Source organism: the organism of the source record quoted next, unplaced genomic scaffold (assembly GCF_019419815.1).
Source record: "Pyrus x bretschneideri cultivar Hongxiangsu unplaced genomic scaffold, Pyrus_bretschneideri_v1 Contig9, whole genome shotgun sequence".
In the NCBI taxonomy this organism is placed as follows: Eukaryota; Viridiplantae; Streptophyta; class Magnoliopsida; order Rosales; family Rosaceae; genus Pyrus; species Pyrus x bretschneideri.
This window is the reverse complement of record NW_025999831.1, coordinates 1,146,048-1,165,314: the sequence shown is the minus strand read 5'-3', so window position 1 is coordinate 1,165,314 and position 19,267 is coordinate 1,146,048. Positions and strand designations below refer to the sequence as shown.

Below are 19,267 nucleotides of genomic sequence, written 5' to 3'. Positions count from 1 at the left end.
TCCAAACTGAAGATGCTCGCCAGGTGCTTCCACAGTGCTGTTTATCCAAACTGAAGGTGTGTCGGCAGGAAAAGAAAAGGAAAAATCTCAAGGTGTTTGAGAGGTTTTGCGCAGGACAATTGTATGTTGATTTTGAAGGGGCTTTCTATTGCGTGATTTCTTGTATTTATAGCATCCCATTCCTTGAGACCAATTCGCATTCTGATTCGGATTGGGAGTCCTTGTCCCATTTCACCTCTAACTCGAACAAACCTACTCCTCCTGGGATTCTGAATTTTCCTTCCTTTTGAAGCTTTATTCCTTGCCGGTCGAGAATCCTAGTCGCACCAGGACTTTCTTGCCCATTTCTATTTATCCGGACTACTTAGGATAGGATTTGGCCGACCCAACCAACTGGCCTGGGGATTTATTATTCGGCCCATAGTAGTTATCACCTTGGGCCGAGCACATCCTACTACTCGGCCCAGCAGTAATATTTTGGACCCAAACAGTGCCGCACCCCCTTTCTCTATCCTTTATATGATTCAGTAAATTAGGCCTACAACATGTTATTAGTACGTTCTTAACGCTGCGCTAAAGAGAGTTTGATCTTCAATCAGGGGAGTATTACGTTTTAATCATTCTTTTCATGATTGATTTATTATTTTATTGAGTTGATTTACATGCTATTGATTCAATTTAATTTTTCTTTGTTGAACGTGATACAATGCATGGGATATGCAATTCCGACTTTCCGAGAAGGATCTTTTACAAAATTCAAAGGTTTTTATTGTTTTCTGCCAATCAGGTACGCTTAAAATAAAGGAAGCTATTTGAAACGACCATGAAGCATGAAAACATTCACCATGATGCATGAACCCCCTACATTTATATTTACCTTCCAATATATATATATTGTATATGATTCATATATTTGTTCATGCATTACGCAATTTATGCTATGTGAAATTTGTGAGTCAAAGAATTGAAAGAAAATAGAAGCAATTTAGGGTTTTTCCAAACCCTAGATTTCGAAAAAAAAAAATATAAAAAGCAAATATGGAAAAATCATGGCTCGAAGCTGCGCTGAGCCAAACATGGACCAAAACTGCAGCAACCTTTTGGGTTTGTTGCGTGCGTATCACCATGCCTGGGTTCTTCATGATTGGGCCTGCAGCCCCAATCCGTGCCACCTCATCAGAAACAAGCCTGCTGCTTATGAATTTTTTTCCCTCGGCCCGTGAGTGCAGCAAGCCTGCAACTTTTTTTTGTAGGTTGATGGGTTGCCTGCAGCAGCCTCACATGGCCCAACCCGCAGTTTGCAGCTGCTGGACTATACAGATTGGACAGTAGCTAACAATCTAATGATGGGCTGCCTCTTTTTCTCGGCCTAAAGCCATATTTGGCCTTTTTTTTTTCCAGCCCACACCCATAATTTTAGTGCCCAATTTCATGGCCTTAACCATTTTTTGGGCTTTTCTTTCAAATGGCCCACAGTCGTCTAGCGCAAAATATGGCGTTAAACTTTGTATTATTTTCCTTCTATGATTGATCCCGAATGGTCTCGATTTATTAAATTAATTAAAGTGACCAGTAGTCCATTAATCTGACAATTAATCCAAAATTATTGGCTTGAAGTCCACTTTTTGGCAATTAACGATTCAATATTTTATTTGAACCGTTCACTACCTTTTGTAGTCCTGAAGCACTCACACTTGAGTTCCTGAAGTAACCCAAATCCACTGCACTTAGTTGTATATTATATTCTGCGTTCTTACAGGTACCTCCTTTTATGAATCGGAAGTTCATAACTAAACTTAAACCTGTAGTTTCGAATTCAGTGCCTTTGAAACCCGAAGTGTTCATAAAACAATACACCCATGAAAAACTGATTTTTTCATGTAAACCATGTCTCAGAACCCGAATGTTCTAACTTTGATGCTTATGGAAAATTTTATTTTTTTATAGCACCAATCACAATCTTGTTCCCTTCATTTAGTGGATTGTCGAACCGTAACAAGTTCGATTTCATTGATTTGGACGTTTCTTGATTGAAATCACTTTATGTGGGTAAAAGACATGAATATCCACTTGACTATCAAGAAGCTGAGTAATCATTGAGGCTAACAATGGCATGGAAGAGCAGAATAAGCCTTCGCCATGAACTTCACTCAAAGACTTATGTCCATGAATGAGTATGACTCTGCAGTTTATAAATCTAATCGAATTTTGATTGGAGAATACTTTTCTCGTTCTTCCTTGTTTCTAGCTCACTCATGAAGAAACAATGTAGAAAGTGGAAGTTTACCAAATTCTCGAATTTGATTACTACCATAAACATGAGAGAAGGGTATAGACCCAGCTTCAGTTTGAGTCTACCGAACAGTATAGACCCAGTTCGGCTGGAGTTTACCGAATGGCTAACCCAGTTCGGTCAAAGCCTACCAAATGGTGATGCCCTGCTTCGGCAGGGATGCACCGAAGGGCATGCTATGCTTCGACAGAGGTGCACTGTAAGATCCCACATTGCCCAGGGAAGTGATCCTTGTATGCATATTCTCATCCCTACCTAGCACGAGGCCTTTTAGGAGCTCACTGGCTTCGGGTTATGTAAAAACTCCGAAGTTAAGCGAGTAGCGCACGAGAGCAATCCCATGATGGGTGACCCACTGGGAAGTTCTCGTGTGAGTTCCCAGAAACAAAACCGTAGGGCCCAAAGCGGACAATATCCTGCTACGGAGGAGGCAGGCCCAGGATGTGGTGGACCTCGGGCCGGGATGTGACATGCACATAATGGTATTGCTCTGCTTTGACAAAGGCTTACCAAACAGATTTTGCTGGCTTCGACTGAAGCCTACCTAACCCAAGTCTGGGTCTATTTATCTCATAATCCAATTTTAAGTTTGTTTTTACAACATATGGTATAATTAGGGCTTGCCAAGGTGTATCATCATACCCGAAGTGTGATCCTTGGCACCTAAGACCTAAAACTTCAAGAATTAGGGATATTGTTTCTGAACCTCAACCCTGCTGAATCTACTTTTGTCTCGATGGAATAAATTATTGGTTATGCATCTGTTCGTGCCCCCACCAATGTCATTAAGGAGTACCATTCTCGTAGTCAATATGTGAGACTAATTTTGCTCCACCAAATATCGTTGGAAGAGCAGAATTTTGACATGGATGACCTTGTTGGCCGAATCCCCTTAATAAACCATTTACTTTATGAATATTTTTTCTATGTTCTTGGATTCACTTTTGGTATTTGTTTTAGTTATGGATAATCTTATCGATCTTGTCCTCGCATGTGAGTTAATTGAATCATGTTTCTTGTATACATGTGACCAAATTCAATTAAACACGTGATTAGGTATGAATGTGAGAAAGTTAGTTGTCTGGATGAATGCGATACCACGCACACTAACTTTACACCTAAACCACATCTCTAGCAATGACTTCAGGTCTATCCAACCTGATTAAGAGCATTGTCATGCTCCTCGTTGTATGAATGATAATACATTACCATTTAAGAGACCTTATATTCTCCCCGTTCCGGAAGAACGTTGTTGAGTTTTAAGGATATTCAAGATGACAACGATCATAAATGAAACATCTGAAGAAAATAAAGTTGAATATCTTTGCACCACCTCCAAAAATGAGCTTGAAGCTTTGCTTTAGGGCCAATGGGCTATTTCTTAACTGGGAACACGCCACTTGTGGCCGGCCTGGAGGCGGGTGATTCGAGCAGTTTACTTGCTTTGACATGACCATTTTGGACACTTAGGTCGAACAGTGATGGTCCGACACATCTCTTTACCTGAAGTAAGGATCTTGTGCTTACAAGCACACTTTGCCAAGCCTGCTCATTTGGAAAATTGATTTTCTAAATCATCCCTAGCAAAGATACGAAATGACCCTCTTTTCATAGTGGATTTAAGGGAATATATGTGGACTAATCCAACCAAAATGCAGACTATATAAATACTTATGGTTTTGGTTGCTGAATTGACAAACTGGTCACATATTTGTCCACACACATTGTTGTTAAACCTCTTGGCCGATTTTAAGGGTTCACCACAATACTTATCCTATAAAGTCTAGGAGACTAGATAATGCCAGAGAGTTTATATTGATGGTTTTTTTTTATTTTTTATTTTTTTTTATAAAGTATTGCATGTCTCTTGGGTTTATAATTCCCATGTTCACCCCAAAACAGCTCGCAGAGTGATCATAAAGTGCAATTTAATTGATCATCCTGAACTTGGTTAACTCACCAAGCTTTTGGTTTTTGCCTAGGGCTATGAAATCTTGTACGCAACTATGTTGGTCCACCTTGAGGCCCATTGCCATCCAACCATTTCGACGTTACAGTTGGTTACTGTTACGAACCTGACGCTTCATATTTACGCATTTTGGGTGTGCATTCAATGTGCCAAGTTGCGCCGCCGCAACATACCAATATAGGTCCTCACAGAAGTTTGGGAATCTTTGTCGATTATAATTCTCCTTCATAAGAGCTCTCTTAGAGCCCTTGCATGTGATTTCTTTACTGCTCATTTTGCGAATTATTACTTTAATGAGATAGTCTTCTCGCCGTTAGGGAGAGATAAAAACGTCAACATTGCTGTAGAACAACGCGAATTTGCGTGGACATTACCCACTATGTCTCATCTCAATCCTTGTATCGCACAAGTGTGATAAGCAAGTGCGATGAATTCTAGCTTTCAAAATGTTGCTCCAAAAGCATTCCTCTGATCTAGCTAAAGTGACGATATCATATACCAACTGAAAATATGCCTGTAAGGATAGACGTACTTAACGAATGTCGAGTCAACATCCCCAAAGGGTGTGCCACCCCTATTGGACGGTTTGGCTTTCCTTGTTGGACAGTTTGATACATCGGCAGATAGCCAATCAATCTGTCTTGGTCTGAAGCACGACAAATCACGCGGTTTATATGATTCACTTACCTAGAAGAGGAAGGTCACGACACACAATGAATCCATACTCGATCGCTGTCTCAAATCATTTTCATCTCATGAGATCAATTTGGATTACTCCTGAGACTAGAAGTTCTTGGTCCAGTATATTAGTTTGGATGAGTTAATGGAATTGGAATAAGATTATCATTGATGATGTTTTCACTTATATGGTAGCTACTGACATACATGAAAAACGACGATATCGAATCGTGTTGCATTGATTAGTGACAACATAGAACTGATTGGACAACTGAAATTACAATCCAGGTTAAATTCCTTACCAAAGTGTGTTTTGGACCTATCGTTCCTCCACTGCCCAAGTTAACCATGCTGTGTTACATATGGGAAAGGAAGCGTAATGAGATGAATGAAATAATGCGATATAATGCACGCCTTACGGTGCAAGGTTTCCCTCAAACGCCTTGTGATTAATAGCAACGTTATGAATGTGGTTAGTGTTTCTCTATAGGGATATAGATACAGAGATTTACATGTAAGTTCCCGAAGAATTACATGGACTGGTTTAAATAGTTCCAAACCACGGAACACACTATCAACTTATTTGAGGTGTTCAATTATGGATTAAAGTAATCCAGCGGATGTGGTATACCCGTCTAAGTGATTATTTGATCAGTTAGGGATATGAAGTATGCCTTTGCATGTTAAACTATAAAGTCTTATTCCAAATTGCTATAGTTACAGTTTATGTCGTTGACATGCATCTCACTAAGACTTTAGAAAAGCCTGAGAAAACTGCCTCACATCTAAAGACGGAAATTGAGATGATGGATCTTGGGAAAACTCGTTTATGCCTTGACTTGAAGTTCAAGTGTTGTTCTGACGGTACTTTGGTTTACCAGTCGAACGACACCCTGAAGGTGTTACCCTTTGAGTATACCTATGATCTTCCAACGTTATATGCAAATGAGACCCTTGAGGGGGTTATGGAATCCGAAGTTCCATATCTGAGTTCAACCCTGTGCTTGTTGTACTTAGCTTATTGCATTAGATAGGACATCTCATTCGATGTTGATCTATTAGTAAAGATGCATCACCGCGCCTACACGCAATTGGTATTAAAGATGTTTTTCTACTACCCTAAAAGGTATTACTGATTTAGGCTAATCCCATTGTATATCAAACGTATCCAACACCTTTGATCCTCGAAATGATGCTTGCCTTACTTATTATGCTGATGCAGATTACTTATCAAACCCGCACACGGCAAATCCCCGAATGGTTATGTCTTTACCGTTAGGGATATCGCAATATCTTAGAGGTCCACGATATGACCTTAGTTGCAAAATCTTCAAATCGTTCCAAGAGTCACCTTATTTCACTACGTCACACGTGAGACATGGTTAGAAGTTCTTGTTGAGCATATTCGAAGTACTTGTTGTTTTCATCCATCGTTGAGTCTCGACGACAATCCATGAAGATTATGTTGTATGTATCAACTTGACCAAGACATGATACATCAACAAAGTCAACGCCAAGACATATTGCGTCTACATCAGCAAAGTATCAGGAGATTGAAGTCATGCAAGCTGATCCCAGACAACCTTGCCGACCTCTACACGACGTCATTATCAAAGTCAACCTTCCAGAAGCTTGTCCGAGAAATTGGTATGCCTAACTATTCATATACAATGCTTGTAGTTCTCATTTGGAAGTTTTGTCAAACTTAGGGGGAGTATCCAGAAGTATACTCACTTGATCTTAATGTACTCTTTTTCCCTACAATTAGGAGCATTTTTCCCACTTGGTTTTTGCTACCAAACTAGGTTTTGACGAGGCACCCATCCTGAGTTGATCATACCCTTGTGAGCTCTTCTACTTGCGTTCAGAAGACGTATAGTTTTGACTTAATGCAACTTCTCACTTTTTTCCTTAGTCTATGTATTTTTCTTCCACCTTGGGTTTTACCATAACGATGTTTTGTGAGTTTTACCTTTTTATGCATTCTTCCGTTGATTTGAGACTCACATTCGCTCATTGTGCCGACAACTTCATCAACTAATCCACTTCATCGATGACAACCTGATGTGCCATTTGTTTGAGTATTTACACACTCAAGGGGGAGTGTTGCAGTCATATGGAGATTAAGAATGTGATTGTGTAAATCCTAACATATCTAGGATATCCTTATGGGATTCTACCATATCTCTTAGACTAGATATTATCCTATTAGAGTTGTAATCCTATTAGGGTAAGGATTTAACCTTCTCCACTACTATAAATAAAGGCACAATGGGGTGGAATAAAACACACCTCACAATTATATATCTCTCTCTTCTCTCTCTATGTGCCACACCCCCCCTCTCTTTGTCCTTTATATGATTCAGTAAATTAGGCCTACAACACATAACTACATATGTAGTTATACAGTTCACAATTGATCTATTTAGGCAAATATATACAAATTGTCAATTACAATCAATCACAATAACTAATTGATATGATACTACAATCAAGCAAATGTTCCTTTCTTCCCGTTAACACTCTCCCTCACATTGAATTGTGGATGTCAAGAGCGTCTAACTTGCCAAATAAGAAACGAAATGATGGATGGCTATGTGATTTAGAAACGAAATGATGGCTCCCTAGGTGATTTAGTAAACATGTCGGCAAGCTGACATTTTGTGGGCAAGTGAGCTGTGACAATAGCTCCAGATTGAATTCGATCTCGGACAACATGATATTTATTCTCATGGCATGTTTATGCACCTATAATCAGAATGAAAATAAGGAGTTTGATTTCGATTACAGTTTAGTAAACAACTTTCATAATAATATTATTTTGATTCTTCCTCAATTCAATTCCTCTCAATCTGATTACGAATTAATAAACGTGCTATCAATGTGCTTCGTACATTCATGAAAAACTTGGTTGGTGGGAGTGGGATTGAAGTAAACTTGCTGGAGATGTAAAGCGATGAAAACGTTTTTCACGTAAGAAATTTATTTACATGGATAAAGTTGAATTCTTTCTATATTTGGTGGGAGTGAGGTCGGATTCTTTCTATATTTGGTGGGAGTGAGGTTGTATTCCTTCTCTTTTTAGCGAGGACAAAGAAATTGTTTAACAAGAAAATTTCATTTCCTCTCGATCGCTCCACCAATCTCCAGTGAAGAAATAACTTGTAACAAAAAAAAATTTAATTTCCTCATTATTTTGTTTTATCAACTTAGGAAACAAAATTGCTTCACTTCATACGAAAACTTGATAATTTTCCTCTTTCAAGGATTGGGCGTTGGGTATTCAACTTTACAAAATACACTTGAGCAACTCTGCTACTAAAAATTAAATAATCATTTGCAAAAGCAGTTGCTCAATTTCATTTGATAAATTCATTTTATTGTTTAGTATATAAACTGATTTAAAGTTTTCATTAAGCTTAACTTCTTTGGTTTTTGGTTAAAAATATTTAATTTCATAAGTTTCTTGGACATGGATTCAGTAACATCTTTGACCCTCTCCTCCACTAGCTTCTTGTTACAACCAAAACAAATTAGAAAATTTAAAAATAAAAAGAACATAACAAAGTGTTGGTGTCAAAACCCAGGACCAAATTCATTTAATAAAGCAGTTTAACTAACTCTTTTCCTCTTTCTTTTAGTTTATCGTCTTATGTGCTGACCTGCATTTGTACCTATCACACATTAAGAGAAAGCGTTTGAACACCCGCCAAGAATTGCACCCACTCCAACTACCAAAGAAAAAAACTACTTCTCTCTTAAATATATATAAGACCAACACGTCCACGTACCACAATCACTGATCCTAAGAAAAAACAACATGGTGTGTGTTATGTGTTCATCAAGTACTGTAATATTGGCAGAGAAGATTGCTTGTTATTGTGCCTTGCTCTTGGCACTCGTTCTGGTTCTAAGCTGCTGTGAATCAAGCGAAAGCGAATTCACGGCGAGGAAGGTCCAACTCCAAATGGATGCATTGAACAAGCCGTGCGATGAAATTTATGTGGTTCGTGAAGGAGAGACTCTGCAAACAATTATTGAAAAATGTGGAGACCCCTACATTGTTGAAGAGAATCCACATATCCATGACCCTGATGATGTTTTCCCTGGCTTGCTCATTAGGATTACTCCACCAATCGAAGAAAGGTAGAATATTACTAGGTTTCTTTTCTCTCCTCTTTTGATTGTAATCTTGTAATATTTGATTTTCAACATGATGGAGAGGGCTAATGGCCTTAGTTTATTGATGGAGTTAACTTGCCACTTATTACTTCGGTTCAGTATAGTGGTATTAATTTATTTTTACGTGTAAGTGAAAGATTTTAAGTTCGACTTATGTAGATGGCTTAACTTAAATCCGCCACCCTTGAATTAGAGTAAATATATTATTGTATCGTTGATTTTGGATCTACAAATGTGTTATCATCATAACTTTTAGATAGTAAATTGCCACTTAATACTACGGTATGGTGGTAATATTCTTTAGTTGTAAGTGAGACGGCTTATGTTGAATCTATATAAAAAAAAAAAAAAAATCATTAAATTGTCAATTTGTCAATTTAGTATCTCTAGAATTAATTGGGCAATTGAGGTACTGTCATGCTTGATCTGATCTCGAAGGGTTTGGTTAAATTTTCAAAAGCACACAAACCAACCTTTTGTTAAAAAAAAAAGTCTGGTTTGTGAAAGTTTTATGCCTCTAAAGGCTGAGCCATGCTCATTGCGCCCTTATTAACATAATCTTGGATCTCAAGATCCGGCTTATCAGTGCTAATTGATCCAACATCGAATGTACGTAACTGGACCTTGTTAAAATAATACTACATTGAAATATTTAGAAATGTAGACAAAACGAAAAGAGAGAGAATTTTAGAGAGAGACTGATATAATTGTTGCTCTATAATTGTATGAATGAATTGAATACCGTACAAGAGAAATTACATAAGCTATTTATATAACAGCATAACGGAGATATCAAGACTACTTAACTAGTAACAGACTGCTTAATCAACTCTAACAACTCAATGATCAAATGATGCCGCTGTCATTAAATCAAACATATTATGTAGTCACACGTGTCACTTAATAGTTTGACCATAAAAAAAAGACTTCATTCAGCCATATATGGTTTTGACACAAAGGCTTTATAAATAAAGCATCCACAATTATATACTCCAAGCTTACTCAGTGTTGAGCACTTTGTTTTGTGTTTACGAAAATAATTCGACTCTTGCCCTTTCTATATCCTTAAACAAAACATGGTAAACATCATCCATTTTACCGGAGCCGTCTCAATGCAAACTTGAGGCCTAAGACGAAAGTGAAATGAGACCTTTTTAATTCAGTATCTTAATACGCTTTTTCACAACAGTATAAGTTTAAGGTACGTCAATTAGATTTATCAAAATAAGACATTTTTTGCTCCTTTATAATGAAGAATACAATGAAGCATAAAATTTTACGATATACAATAAATGTATGAAGAAAATATGAGCCAAATTTAAAATGAGGCCCAATACACATGCTTCGCCTTGCTTTTAAGCCACCTCTGCGCTTCACATTGTCATTAGGTGCTTGAAATTGAAAAGACATGTATAATTTATAAGGAAAATAAGAACATATCGATCTGAGAGAGTGTTAGTATCTTTTTTTTTTTTTTGGGAAACTAGTGTTGATGTCATTGACCCCTTCAGCCTTGATATAACGTTGTTTCATCTAGTTTCATACCCCAACAGGGTTACCAACTTATTTCATAATACCTTTCAAAAAAATTATTTAATGATATTGACTTTGACTTGATCATGGCCTATTTAAGAGTTCAATGAAGTTTGCGAAGAACAAACGAAGAATAACAAACCGAAATTACAGAAACCGACTACAAACACTAAATATAATTTTATTAACTAAAATAAAATATTGTCATGACTATAATCTTCTGAACTTAGGGGTGGGCACGGTCTCATTCGGCCCAGTTCCACCCTCAAAATAGAATCGGAACCGGAAAATTTAAACGATTCAGTTCGTTGCGATTCCGCTTAAATTTATTACTAAAACCGTACAATTCGGTTCATGATGGTTTTGATTCGGTTCATGCCAGTTTACGGTTCTAACCAAAATTATATATGTGTTTTTTCTAATTTTCTACTTCTAATACCAAACACATATTTCAACCACAAATTCAAGTAAATTTGAGTTTCCACTACTAGATCTACAAGATTTGTGATCGGAAGATAGAAAGTGTGCATATAAATATAAATCAAAAGATAGAAAGGCTCATATCAAGACCAAAGTGTAGATCTTAAACTAAAACTAAAATGTACATAATCCACAATATACTGGAAAAGAATGGAGAAAAATAATGTAGGGGAGAAAAGTGATAAAACAACAAAGGAGGGGGAGAGAAGTGAAGAAAAATATTGGGTGCACATAGTCTTCTTGGAAAAATGTCTTATTTATATAAAAATAATAATAAAACAATAATTTATATTAAAAGTGGTTGGTCCGGTTCCTCCAGTTCTTAATATTTCCAAACCGGAACTGAAACCGTTTGAAACGGTTCGATTCGGTTTTTGTTCCAGTTTTGACTTTTTTGGTCAACGCGGTTTTTTACGGTTTTTTTTGTTATGGTTCGATTCGGTTTTCCGGTCTAACGGTTTTTATGCCCATCCCTATCTGAACTACATCTCGACTGACTTTTAAATTGAAAAACAAAACATCATATTTATGTAAACTCACTCTAAGTACTAATAGGTAATGAAACAAAACCCCAATTCTCATGACTTGGGCCCAAATTAAACCCACCAATAAAATAAACTTAAATATTATTATTTTCCAACACAATATTAATAGGAGAAACACTTTATTTTCTTGTTTTCCCATTGGCTCTTATGGATCGTAGCACTTGGCTCTCATGGATCGTAGCACTATGAATCTTAATAGGCACGATTAGACGTTGACCTCTTGGGCTTATAAATCCTAGAGTCGTTCTTACGTTTGTTACAGCTGGTTTACACTAGAAATACTCGTTTTTTACTTTATAGTATTGACTTGTTATTTAAGTTTCTGAAAAGCCCTACGACGTCATGTATCCCATGTTACCTGTATGCAAGTTATCTATGTATGTCCCATGTATAATTATTTATTAATGCGTACGTTTTGGATAGCTCATTTTATTAGGAAAATGATTCTCGCGTGATCTGAACTGTTTATCGTATAACGTGCGGTCAGAAATTATTTTAAAATTTAAAATTTAATATAAATATTATAAATAGTACTTAACGAAAACTGATCGTATGATGTATGATAGACAGTCCAAATCACTCTGGATCCTTTTCCCCTTTTTTATAGCATAGGAAAAAAATTGCAACGAAAAACCTCTAAGACATCCAACAGCAAGAGAATCTCAAGTGCAAGCCCACGCCTCATCAGGGGTAGGGTGTTTAACCAACTTAGACTACATCCAAATTATGACCCAATGAAGCAAATTAAAGCATTCGACGTTGACTTCACGAAGAATATGTTGTAAAGATCACATAACAAACCACACGCTGCCTTTGCTTGATTAAAGTGTTGATTCGCCAAGGTACCGCATACTTAAGATTGGTAGTGTCAACGAGAATTTTAGAATCCCCTTCAACTTCAATTCTTTATCCCTCATTATGCAATATGAGTAATGTTATGTTCCATAAATATTATGAATCCATTTCTTACGTTTGATGACAAATATCAAACAGATTTTATGTGGAGTTAATGAACTACATGACATGGTGTAGTCTTGAACTATCTTCCCTAAGCTCTCATGTCAATACAACTTGGCTTAACTACTTGCCTAGACACACTTCTTGGAGAGTACTTACCTTGACCGTCTTGGTGGAGGGATCACCAAGATTCAGTGAGTCACACTGACTGAAGCATATATACATCAATTCATCACTTCCAATATTGTTCGATACTAGCACATCCATTATGAAATGTATACTATGATGTATATTTATTTAATTAATGGTTTGATACGAGCAATAACTTACCATAAATGTCAATTTGTCAACATAAATCATATGAATGCCTAAGCAGTTTCAAAATTATGTCACTTCGTCATATGAAAAGACCCTTATTTATATGTATGGAGCCAAGTATTGTGCCCCTTAAGTTATATGACATGGTTTACAATACTCTCACGTTGCGAAGCAGGAGCACAGAAACACAGACGAGTCCTAATACCATTGTTCAAACTTTAGACCCTTTTGAAACTTCACATTGTCCTTCACATATACAATAGAAGGATATATTTTATTCATTCTTTTCTTGACGAGGAATCCAGGCGGCCCATTCACCAAAAGACCTCAGCCAGGGCGGCCCCCGTCTTGTTTGACGGAAGCCTTCAGAGAAACAGAATATGTTCATGTGCATACGAATATTAGTAGGCAGAGTTCTCATCTTGTTCATCTTATTGTTTGTATAATTACCATATAACTTATTCATGTTATTTTTTTTGAGGTGTGGCTTTACTTTTTGGACTGACAAATAAAGAAAAAAAGAACGCAAATTGCAATGTCACCCTTAAACATTCACATATTTTATCATCAGCCACACACCACTGATTTCACTATATAAGGCATTGAGAATCTCAGTTATTCTTCCTTTCCTTCTATCTTCATTAAATTTAAGTAGTGCATGATCTCCAACTCCATCTTACATCTCTTTCAGCAAGTCAAAGCTTCTTTCTTTCACAGCCTACCATGAAACCACCTCAAACACTCTTCCTCCTCCTCACTCTCTTTCTCTTCTACCTCCTCTCAGGTATGCATGCATATGCGTTAATACTATGTGAAAATGGTTTACGCTCACTTTTTTTCTCCTTCTGGAAATTCTGTTTATTTCTGTCTATATATTCTCCTTCGATTTATTCAATCGAAAGATTAGAAATAAACAAGATTGCGCAGAGACAAAAATGGGTGTAAAATAATTATTTTCCAATACCTGTCTCTGTTTTGATTTGATTACGTTTTGTTATAGGACAAAAAGGGGTGCTAGTTTCAGCAGCTCACCACCACCACCACACACAGCGCCACCTATTTGCTTGGCGGCCGACGAAGCTATTTGTCTTTGGAGACTCATATTCTGACACAGGAAACAACGGGAAATCAGTGGCCAGTTCTTGGAAACTACCCTATGGAATCACATTCCCGGGAAAACCCAGTGGCCGTTTCTCCGATGGCCGTGTCCTCACCGATTTCCTTGGTACCAACCCTTCTCTCTGATTCACTGTCTAATCTTGTGCAATTCTCTGCTTTTTGTTGCAAGGTGTGAAAGTACCAAGCTTTTCTTTTTCTTTGCTCAGTTATCTTTGTTTACCTACGCTTTAGTGCTATCCTTAGTTTATTGCTGTAAAATGGTATAGTGGTGCTGGTGGGTTCCTCTTAAGATAATGGCCTCTTTGGGTGGTTTTCTTTTTACCTGTAAAGTTGTTGCATTATTGGGCGTGCTTTTTATTTTTATTTTTGCTTTTAATCCACGTGTTATGTCAGGCCACATCATGTAATTTCTTATGTTATGTCAGGCCACCATCATGTAATTTCTTACTTTATCACATGAGCTAGCTCAACCTTTTGGAGTCTTGGATATTTCTCTTCATCTACACTATTTACTCTTAATCATGAATTCTGTGCTAATTCTCTACTTTTTTGCTTGAACATTCTTTGTCCCACTCTGTCCCCATTGTCCTTTACTAAACCAATTCATACTTACTTTATTTTCCCTCCAACAGTTACAATTTTGTTCTTTTTCTCACCAACTCTGTCCGCATTGGAACACATACTTACTTTATTTTCCCTCCAACAGTTATAATTCATATATTAAAAGCTATAATTTAAGGAAAGCCTTTGGATTGAAACAAATATTGTATAGTATTGGAACACTTGCATGTGATATAACCAATTCACATGAGTTAACTGACAAGTTTATATTTCAAGTTATAATGTTAATACGGTAAAACCCAATCTACATGCTATAACATGTGTACATTCATTATACCGTTTGCGGTATCCACACAATATATAAGTTCTCGAATTGAATTAGGGCAGATTAGTCTGACCTACATATATATGATTCTAATTTCTCCCTAACATATTCTAACACACATGATATTGCAGCTAGGTTTATAGGAGTTAAGTCTCCAATACCAATTCGAGCAGATTAGTCTGACCTACATATATATGATTCTAATTTCTCCCTAACATATTCTAACACACATGATATTGCAGCTAGGTTTATAGGAGTTAAGTCTCCAATACCATACAGATTTAGAAAAGTCGGGGCCAAACATTTGAAGTATGGAGTGAATTTCGCATATGGAGGCACAGGTGTTTTTAATACCTTGGTTTTGGATCCCAACATGACAACCCAGATTGACTTCTTCCAGAAGCTCATAAAAAACGACTATGTCTTCACTCCCAAGGATCTTCACTCTTCAGTCGCCCTCGTCACCGTTGCGGGTAACGATTACAGGACTTATGTCGCCACAAATGGCTCTGTTCAGGTTCGCACACATAACAGTTTTCATAAAAAGAAAGAAAAAAAAAAATCAAGTGTATCCGTATTCCGTTTCCAAAAATAGTAGGGTATTTGTCCAATATAGTGACAGCACTACTGCAAAATTACACGAATTATTGTTCTCCAAGTAATACAAACAATAATAGAACATATCTTCTACGTCTCATAGGATTCTTGTATAATCTCTCCTCATGATTTACACAATCACAATCACACATGTGCTATAATTCTAACTAACTGCAACAATGATTCTTTGTTTTTTTGGCCAATTAAACGTTAATTACAAATATTTTTTCGTGCATGAACTCAACATGCAATTTATTTGTGTTGAACTCCTCTTTCTCTTCAATTATCTGTGCATTATAGGGTTGGCAACCCTTCATCACATCAGTCGTGAATCAAGTAACTGTGAACTTGAAACGTATTTATGCCTTGGGAGTGAGCAAAATAGTTGTGACAGCACTTCAACCTTTGGGATGTCTTCCTTCGAGCACGGCAGCATTTTCATTCCAACAATGCAATGGAACTGAGAACGCGCTAGTCAGTTTCCACAACCTTTTGTTGCAGCAAGCTGTGGCCAAGTTGAACAACGAAACCAAGAATTCTTTTATCATTCTTGATCTTTATGCCTCGTTCACGTCAGTGTTCAAGAACAAAGGAGATCTAGGTGAGTACGATATAACTCTTACTCTTTAGCTTATACTATCAAATTTTATTTTTCCCATTAAAATTTGCTAAGTTCTGTTGTTAGATCATCGAGTCATTGAGGCATAGTCGGTGAAGACCGCAAAAAAAAAAAAAAAAAAAAAAAAAAAAATCTTAACTAGTAAATATTGTTTAACACCGGATTTATCTGACCTTTAACAAATCATATTAAAGCACTAAAGCACACAAATATCGAATGAAATGCTAATACGTGAAATCATCTTGTCCTTGAGCAGGAAGCATAAAGTTTGAGAACCCATTAAGGCCATGCTGCATTGGTATAAGCAGTGAATATTCTTGTGGGAGTGTGGATGAAAGTGGTTCAAAGAAGTACACCATTTGTAAAAATCCTGAATCTGCATTCTTTTGGGACACTGCTCACCCTACCCAACAGGGTTGGCGCGCTGTGTATTCAGCTTTGCAAGCCACACTTGAAGAACTCTATTAACTTTGTGCAGTCATCTGTAGATTTGTGCCAAGCTAGAGCCAGTTTGTTTTACATGCATTTTCTTCTTACATGTCTTTGTAACTTATTCCTTTGTTAGGAATGGTCATTATATGTTGAAATAAGTAGTTCCTCTTCAAACACTTTTTGATTAATAAGCCCGCAAAGAATGATCGATTGTGCTGAATTTTACAATGTTCTCAAGGTGTGGATGCGACAGAAAGCGGGAGACGCGCATAAGCGTACTAAATCCACTGAACTTCCTAACCCTCCAAATCCAAACAGGTTTGCTACGTTGTATAAACCAACCAAAATTGCAAATTAACATATCGAACAAGCTTATTACTCTTCATATTCAGAGGCTAGAACCGATTAACGAGTTACTTTGGAGATCCAAAATATCTGACCTCAAATGGAGATAGTCAAAAACCCTAAATTCAAACCTCTGTTAAAGGTTCATAACCCAAATTAAACAACCTATAACTGAGGTGAATTAAACCTGTTGGATAGGTTTACTATTATTCAGAAACTACAATCTAGTAGATCCAAGAACCTGACTTCCATTAGAAGTATATAATCAGTTCTACAAAATAGTGGCGTGAATTAAGGATAGATGGGAAGGAGGCTTGCCACTTGAAGAGTGGCATTTTGGTTGACAAGTCCGAATTTGCTCACCACCCTTACAAGGTGGTGAGCACTACCACCATCTTAACATATTGCCAACTGTTATATAGTTTAACCATGGTTATTGAAAAGAAAAAAAAAATAGTTAACACATTCAAATTTGTTGTGATATATGTTCTTATTGTGTAAATCCTAAGTAGAAATAAAATAGGAATTGTTTGGGATCTAGAAGATCTTTCCTAATATACTTTGTATTACCTGAAGAGCAAGTTTCTCTCCATCTTAATACTATAAATAAAGGCACAAGGACTAGGAAATTAATACACAATTCCTCAAGCCTATTCTCCACTCTCTCTATGCCGCAACCCTCAATAACGCTCTTCACGCTGTGCTAAAGAGAAGAATTTATTCGTTTTCAATTAGGGGAGTATTACGTTTCAATTATTTTTAATTGATTAAATTTTAATTTTATTGAATTCATATGCTTTTATTGATTCAATTTAATTATTTTCTTGAACGTGATACAAGCTTTGGAGATGGAAAGCCGAAATTGAAGAGATAATTTTATGCATCAAATCAGTTCATCAATATCATAATGCAATCAGGTTCTTTCAAAACAACGGTTTTTATTTCGATATTTTTTCAGCTTTGATAGCATCAACATTCACCATAATGGATGACCCAACTTTATGTTTTTCAAATTTTATATTCTACATAAATTATGTATACATTATATTCATAATTATAGAATTACGTGAATTGATATCGCATGAAATTAAACTATATACGCAACTAATTGAATTGAAAAAAAAAAAAGGGGTTTCGAGACCCTAACCAGCGAGCTGCGGGCTTTGAGCCGGGCCGCTTCGCAAGACATGGAGCTGCGATGCACTGGAGCACAGTTCTGTTGTGTTGAGAAGCCAAGAAACAACGCCCTTTGCTTCATCCCTAACCTAGAAAAAATACCCTCATTGGAAGCGACTTGCAGTCGTAATTAGTTTGGGTTTTCATCGTCGTCTCCAACGAAGTTTGTTGAATTTCCTTTGAAATTCACTGAAATCGAAGATTCCTCCGACGTCGAGGATCCTCCTCCGTCATTGAGACTGGTTCCTCGATGAACCATCACGCATCGGAACTCACTCCCAAGGTTTCTCGACCAAGACACCGTCGCCAGAAGCGGCGGTGCCGGCCTTCTCCTCCGGGGAGCACACCCAGCAGCGGCTGGGATACCTTCTTGGTCCACTAAGCCCTATTTGGGCCTTGGTAACTCGGCCCGCAACAACTGAAAAAAGAAACCAGTTTTTTCCTCTTGGCCTCGCTTGCAACGGTCCAGTGTAGCTGTTTTGCTTGGCCCGTATGGCTGTGGTGCTCCCATGTGACACGCCACAATGGATCTGCACCTCTGGTTTTGACCGTTCTGTCCCACCCGCACTTTGGGCCTAGCTGCAGCAGCCCAGCAATGCATGGAAGCCTATTGTTTTCCCCGTGGCTCAGCCCACCTCTTGTCCAGCCCAATTTTTTTGGGTTTCGGCTCCTAGGTTCCATTTTTTCAAAAAGCTCCCGTGGGCTTTGGTTCATTTTGGGCTACCAATTTTAATAGCGTATTAGAGCTTTGGTCCAATGCCTTGGGCCACCAATTATATTCCCTATTTTTTTTAGGCCTTATGGGTTTTAAATTTTTTTCACCCAACTTTTAATTTGGGCCCAAAGTCCAAATAATTAAATTATAAATTCTATACATATTTGCATATTTTTGTATATATTGCGTATGTTTGCAGGTATTATGAACCTGAAGTTTATACTTCCGAACCTAAAGTTTCAGAAAAGTGCTATAGAAACCTGAAGTTTCTTAACGCGCAACACTCATGTTGAGACCCGAAGTTCTCAATGCTTAAATCCGTTTATACCAAACCATGTCTTAGAACCTGAATGTTCTAACTTTGATGTTTATGAAAATTTTATTTCCTAAAACACCAATCACATTCTTGTTTCCACAATTCAG

General features: G+C 37.2%; 1 protein-coding gene across 1 annotated transcript; it reads left to right on the top strand.

Moving 5' to 3' along the window:
• Nucleotides 1-13,564: 13,564 nt before the first annotated feature.
• LOC103956398 (GDSL esterase/lipase At5g03610) lies at nucleotides 13,565-16,784 on the top strand. The gene is made up of 5 exons (XM_009368370.3): nucleotides 13,565-13,739; nucleotides 13,956-14,180; nucleotides 15,203-15,477; nucleotides 15,858-16,158; nucleotides 16,433-16,784. Exons 1-5 carry the CDS (start codon nucleotides 13,679-13,681, stop codon nucleotides 16,642-16,644), a joined length of 1,074 nt encoding a protein of 357 aa, XP_009366645.2. The 5' UTR covers nucleotides 13,565-13,678; the 3' UTR covers nucleotides 16,645-16,784.
• Nucleotides 16,785-19,267: the final 2,483 nt, after the last annotated feature.

Bases quoted from the DNA above. Each gene is read 5' to 3' on its own strand.
- LOC103956398 (XM_009368370.3), top strand. From the start codon at position 13,679: ATGAAACCACCTCAAACACTCTTCCTCCTCCTCACTCTCTTTCTCTTC. The intron at 15,478-15,857 runs GTTCGCACACAT...TGTGCATTATAG, and splicing joins CCACAAATGGCTCTGTTCAG to GGTTGGCAACCCTTCATCAC. The intron at 16,159-16,432 runs GTGAGTACGATA...GTCCTTGAGCAG, and splicing joins CAAGAACAAAGGAGATCTAG to GAAGCATAAAGTTTGAGAAC.